Genomic DNA, 6832 nt, shown 5'->3' on the forward strand with positions numbered 1-6832 from the left:
GTTTATATATGCTTCCAGGTCGCATACGCCAAAAATGGCAAAAAACAAACATTTAGAGATTAAGTAACGGGACAAAACTTTTCGACGGTTATAAATGAAAAATCACAATTTAATGGTTATTTTAACTCCGATTTAGATGATTTTTTACAACGCCACTCCTTGACCCTATATGAATACAATGAATGAATTCGATCTTCAATTTAAAATATTTACACTAGGGGATACCACAAAATCTTATGTTATATTTAACGAAAGTATAAATAAATTCTAAGTGTTAGTGAATCTATCATTTTGACATAGATATTAAAAAAAAAACTAAAATCTATGTCGCTTGGAACCGACGCAGGCTTTAAAATATTTAAAAACAATACTTTGTGTCGCTTAAAAGCGACACCAATACTTTATGTCGCTTAAAAGCGACACTGTTTTGTTTAAAGCGACGCTAGTATTTAAAATTATTAAAATATATGTCGGTTATAAGCGACATTAAATGTTTACGTCGGTTTAAAAGCGACGTAGACATTTTATGACGTTTATAAGTGACAGTAAATCCGACGTCATCTTCAGTTAGTGTCGCAACTATCTTATCCGTCACTATATTATATTAAACCGACGCCACCTACTGACACTATAAGGCCCTTTTGTAGTAGTAGGATATGGATACGGCGATACGGAAAATCTCTAAAAATTAAGATTCAATACGCTATGGATACGGCAAATAAAAATGTATATAGCAACAAAAATACATTTTAAAACATAATTCATCATTCAAATTCAAGTACATTTGAATTATTAGAGAAGGAAAGTTCGAAATCTAACCCTCTTTATACAATAGAAGAAGTGTGAGAGTCGCATTCATGGTTTTAATTAGAGGGAAACTCTTTGTATTTAGCAACTTTCAATTATAGTGTCTCCTATTAATTTTCTCCTCCTCATTACCTTTTTTTGAAAGTGTAAATGTATCTTAAAAGCATGATACGTGTATCCTAAATGTAGAATACGCATATCCATCATGTCACATTCGTGTCCATCAACCAGGGTACGTGTCGGACGAGTATCCGAGAGTATCGGACAAGTATCGTATCCGATCAAGTATCGGATATGGGATACGAGACCAAATAGAAGTATTTGTGCATCATAGCGTACCATTTGCCACCTACACCTTCGTTGCCACCACCATGTTATCCACAGTCACATTGCCGACCATCAACTATCCGTTGTCACACCGCCACCACCCACCATCATTGCTACCAACACCATTCTCGTAGCGATCACCGTCTCTACCACCACCGCCACCATCTTAATAATATTTCTGAAAACTTTACTACCAAACATGAAATATGATACGTTTCAAAAATCATTCTAGGATTAAACTACCAGACACACATTCAAATCATAAAAATGCATAATCCTATTTGTCATTTTCGTTTTACAAAACATTTTCAAAATTCATTTTGTAAATCGTTACCAGACGAACCCTAAATTACTAGAGCGAAATCATAATGGCAAAGAACTTTTCCCATACAAAGGCTTCTCCATAACTTAACTGAACAGAACTGAAAATATGAGAAGTCAAATGAAGCAAAACAATACTTCACTTGAACAAAACAATTTTACTCCGTAACTTAACCAATTCATATATTATTCCAATAGCAAATTATGCATCTACTCCCCATTCTTTCAAGCCTTGTATTACTATTTCTCTTTCAATTATGGAATGACTAAAATTTCAGATCTCGCGTAACCCTACAAAATCACTACACAGACACTATTTGCTAGCACCCTCCAAGAATGGCACGCCTGCAATCATTCTCTCTCTCAAGTTTTCTCTTAACACTTAAACCGAAAGAAACACTCAGGACAAAACATGCGTGTTTACAAGATCGGACTGTATCCCATTTTGGACACCAACAGAAACAAACAAATCATATAGAGGGCAACAAAAAGCAACCTAAAATAGGCAGCAACACAATTGCTGCAATTTATTACCATATTTGCTTTAAAGGCACATAGAGTGCACGGTACAACTTAACAAAACAGCAACGTTATTCTTTCGTCGTGGTAGAAACCCAACATACACAAGCAAATTAAAGAAGTGCCACCAGGTGGTCATCTGGTTTATTTATAATCCCTCAGAGGCATATATACTTTGACTCCAAGCAAACGAGCACGCAACAAGGTAAATACAGTTAAGGTGCTGGTACGATGATGGGAGGTGAACTGTGCGACTCAACATTCCATATCTCCAAAACCCCATGAACAAAGTCATAGTAACCACCCTTGAGCGCTAGGTTGTTCTCTGCGAGCGCCTTTTGAACGTAAGGGTAAGTTTGTAGGTTTATTAGCGACAAATTTACTGCTTCCTGCATAAAATTATCATTCAAGAAGATGTTTAGGTGAGATTAATGTCATAACTCATGAAAGCGCACGCACACACCTTAACTGGTCACTAAAAATTATTTCATTTGCAAAAAGTGAATCGAGCGTAAATGGCCTTCCAAATATTTCATCAATCCAAGATCGAATTAATATCTTACCCTTGCACAATCCTCACATTGTTCCTCGAAAGTGGTGCCACCTCGTCCATTTGCTATAACCTTAGCCTTGGCGGGTAAACCAATTTTGACCCATTCATCTATGAAGTCACTGCATATTCCAATCAAATGGTTAAGGATGCAAAACTATATACCATTAGCAAGTTCTAATGATCTCAGTTCATTGCTAAAAAAATGATTAGGCTGGGTTTTTGGCTATACTCTTTGACCATCCTAAAAATGCTAACAAATATCCAAATTAACAGGTCTTATATTGCATCCTTGTAAACGATTATGATTAATCATCTTCCATAATCTACAACTTTTGTGTGTAAAAAGCCTTACAAGGGAACAGAGTTATCCTCAGGGTGACTCATAAGCCTCTTTATCCCACCACAACGACTGTGTCCAATTACCAAAATATTTGTCACCTGTTCAATTTTCTTCTTGTTAGCATTCAATTCATACTATTTTAGTAACAAGTGAAGAGAAAAGGATTAAGAGTTATTAATTCAATAAATTAAAAGACTTTTGGAATGTTTACCAGGAGTTGTGTAATAGCATATTCTATAACTGCTCCAACTCCTGCGTGTTTCAGCTGTAAAGATATGGAAAAAAATTATTTTCGTAGTCGGATGCATGACTGTTATGTGATTTATGAGAAATTATATTCTCAAAGTTCAATATTATTTTGAACGTGAAACTGACACACTTGTTCATACAGTTTCTAATGCAGGTGTGCGTTACTATTATATAATGTAGAGAGTAATGGACCTGATTGAATGCAGGAACCATGTTTGCAATGTTGCGAGCCATGAAGGCCTCCCCAGGTTGGAAACTAAGGATATGTGAGGGGCTCACTCGGGAGTCCGAGCATGCAAATACCAGAAACTGCGTTGGGAATTAGCAACAAAAAGATTAATTAAACATTTCTTGGTCTATTTATTCTAATTAAGATGTTACAGCCAAATATTACCTTGGGGCATTGTCCATTGGCAAGCTCCTTGTAGTAATCTGGGTATTTTCTGTAAGATCAGTAGACATTATGCTTTCGAATCTATTAGATATATAGCAAATATGTACAATAATTAATTAATAGTGAAATTACTCGAATTTGTTGACCCTGAAGTTGATGAAGCCATCTACAATCCTTTGAACTGGGTCGAAATGACCATCTGCAGGTCTTTGCAATTCAGCCATCAACTTCTCAATTTTGGCAGCAACCACATCGTCCAGCTCTTCCTTCTCACTGCAACCATGCCAACCAAGATTATCATTAATTTTAACGAAAACCCCATGATACTGTTCACTTTAACGAAAAACCACATTTTTACACTAAAAAGTCAAACATGGTACTATTCACTTTACCCTTTATTTTATTCTTATCATTAAAACTCAAAGTTTTCAAGTCATTTTCATTAGTTTTTCTTATATTTTATGCCACCAACAACCTTTTGTAGCCTTTAACAAAAAACAAATTGGAGACTAATTTTTTTCTTGTTAGATATGTAGTTTACATGTTAGAGTAAAGTTTATAATTGGTCCATGAACTTTCACCCTAATTTATATTTAGTCCATGTACTAAAAATTCGTTAATTTAATTTGCTTCTTAAAATTAATAAAAGAGTAAATTGTAGTAATGGTCCCTCAATTTTAATTAAATTGGAGCAATGGTCATTCAACTAAAAATCTATTACCCTTAGTCCCTCAACTCATTAAAATGTGTAGCTATGATCATTTTTGTCAACTTCGTTAAAATTTTGTCAAAATAAGTTATGTTGGAATGATCATTGCTACAATTGGGGTCCCTCTACTCATCAAAACGTATAGCTATGATTTTCGTCAACTTTGTCAGAATTTTATTAAAATGAGTTATGTTTAAAGGACCATTACTACAATTGGGTTAAAGTTGAAGGACAATTTCTTCAGTTGGATTAAAGTTGAGGGACCAATGGTAATGAAGTTTTAGTTGAGGAACCATAGCTACACGTTTTGATAAGTTGAGGCACCAATGATAATAGATTTTTAGTTAAGAGATCGTTACTCCAATTGAGTTAAATTTAAGGGATCATTGCTACAATTTACCCTTAACAAAAATATGCACAATTTTGAGTTCACAGACGGAATCTAAACTAGGACCAATTCTAAATTTTTACTTTTACATGTTATATTGTCAAACATCAATATCTGATATTTTCATAAAGTGGATGGTTAGACCAAAGATCATGGATGAAGTCAATAAGTAGGCAAACCTGAGGAGATTTTTCAGGCGTTGAATAGCTAATTGGCTTGCCATTTTGTCTACTTTCTTTCCTGCAAATTCAAGAATCACGACCTTATTAGTTTACATTGAAATGTATTATACGGGTTTCTCCACAAAAAAAAAATGTAAATAAGAAACTGAGAGAGTCCCAAGCGGTGGGAAAGAAGCCAAAATTAACCCTGAACAAAATTCAAAACAAAACAAGACAGGAAACCATTTTTTTCCCTTTGTTTTTTGATTTTCTTTTAATTTATTCAACTCAAAGGCCAAATAAATAAGGATTGTATATTTGAGTTGTTCCTCTAAGCATTAACTAGGTTTTTAGTTTTATAAGCTATATTGAATCAAATTCGAAATTCTGAGTGCAAGAGTTAAATTTTTATGATCAGTAATTTTTATCCTCAATTGAAGAAGAGTTTCAATTGGAAGTACGTTAATTAAACTGGTTTGAGCACCAAGTAAAGAACTAGAACTAATTATCCATATATGTAAATTCTGCCAAAGTTTACAGTACTAAGCACGCGCATACACACATATGATAATATAGTTTGAGTAGAAACATAGAAATTGATATTAATCTCTTGCATACCCGAAATAATCAGAACATGATTTATTCTACCCAAACAAAAACACACATACACAACCGTACGTACGTTCAAGATATTTTCCAAACTTAGCAATGGAACTAAAGGAGATCAAATTGCTTCACACATGCACAAGCAACAAATACAAAACGCAGGCACATATTTGCAGTGAGGGTTGGAGCTTCTATTTATACACCGAGACTAGATCCTTTTTCTTTCTTTCTATGTCAGTTTTGGATTGAGACTGACTATTTAATCGACATGTTTTAATTACTCTCTGAAATATTGATATTGATTGATTGGACAACTATGAAAGCATTGGACCACATTTAAATCGTGATTCGTGACAATATAGTAAAAAACGAGAAGGAGCTCTCCACCCTTAGCTACCACCCAATACCATATCTTTAGCAGTTTTGTTTCCATGAATTCGTTTAATAGGGTAAAATGTATATTTTGTTGAGATTTGACGTGAGGAGAAGTTTATCCCACATCGGTGAGGGACATGCCTTGTTACGAGCTTATATGGTTTTAGACTACTTCTTATATGATTAATTGATTTTATGATGAAATCTCAATTTCATCATGGTATCAGAGCAGGTTGTCCCTCGTTTGAAAGCCTAAGGGCCACACGTGCGGGGGCGTGTTGAGATTTGATGATGTGAGGAAAAGTTTTTCCCACATCAGTGATAGACATGTCTTGCTATGGGCTTATATGGTATTGGGCTACTCCTCATATGACCAATTGGTTTTATGATAAAATCTCAATTTCATCATATTTAAGGTGGCGCCATCCAATTTTGAATGTTTCCCAATTTCTTGTTTTCTTTATTACACATGAATTATAAGTTGCATGTAGTACGTGATTAAGAAAAAAAAGTTTGTGCATGCGAAGAAGTTAGTAATTAATTAGTGATTATGTAGGGTTGCTGGTAAGACAAAATGCGTAAATAGCTGTCTTAGGAAATTTTTTAATCTTAAAACTCTTGAATATGCCCGCAAGAAAAAGCATCTCTACTCCTTTATAGTGTCACGCAGTTACAATCACACACCTATAATTTCCACTCCTACACACAAGCGCACAAGCTGACACATGAATATGCCCACAAGAAAAACGCATTTCTACTTTTTATAGTGTCACGTAATGACAATCATTCACCTATAATTTCCACTCCCACACGCAAGCGCACAAGCTGGCTGCAGCCTAGCTAAATGAATACGTAACTCTGAGTAACGTTGCATTAATCATATTTTTTTAGAAAAACTAATGAAAATGGTTTGAAAATTTTGAGTTTTAATGATAAAGACAAAATAAAGGGTAAAGTAAATAGTACCAGGATTGACTTTTTAGTTAAAAATGTGGTTTTTCGTTAAAGTGAACAGTACCAGGTGCTTTTCGTTAAAGTTCCCTATTTTTTTTCAGAATTCGGATTCTCGTCTGATTCTTTTGT

The 6832-nt window shown here is 34.5% G+C and overlaps 1 protein-coding gene across 2 annotated transcripts; it reads right to left on the reverse strand.

Annotated features, from left to right (window-relative positions):
- Positions 1-1948: 1948 nt before the first annotated feature.
- On the reverse strand, positions 1949-5610 carry LOC126586709 (carbonic anhydrase 2-like). 2 transcript variants are annotated; one of them, XM_050251643.1, is made up of 9 exons: positions 5451-5610; positions 4787-4847; positions 3643-3783; positions 3511-3559; positions 3309-3425; positions 3079-3132; positions 2880-2965; positions 2538-2646; positions 1949-2363 (listed from the first exon to the last, which is right to left on the reverse strand). In XM_050251643.1, the coding sequence occupies exons 2-9, from the start codon at positions 4828-4830 to the stop codon at positions 2190-2192; spliced, it is 774 nt and encodes a 257-aa protein (XP_050107600.1). In that variant the 5' UTR covers positions 4831-4847; positions 5451-5610; the 3' UTR covers positions 1949-2189. The 2 variants fall into 2 exon arrangements, with proteins under 2 accessions (XP_050107600.1, XP_050107601.1); XM_050251644.1 differs by having other exon boundaries at positions 5387-5551.
- Between the last annotated feature and the right edge of the window lie 1222 nt (positions 5611-6832).

Source organism: Malus sylvestris, chromosome 10 (genome assembly GCF_916048215.2).
Source record: "Malus sylvestris chromosome 10, drMalSylv7.2, whole genome shotgun sequence".
Classification (NCBI taxonomy): Eukaryota; Viridiplantae; Streptophyta; class Magnoliopsida; order Rosales; family Rosaceae; genus Malus; species Malus sylvestris.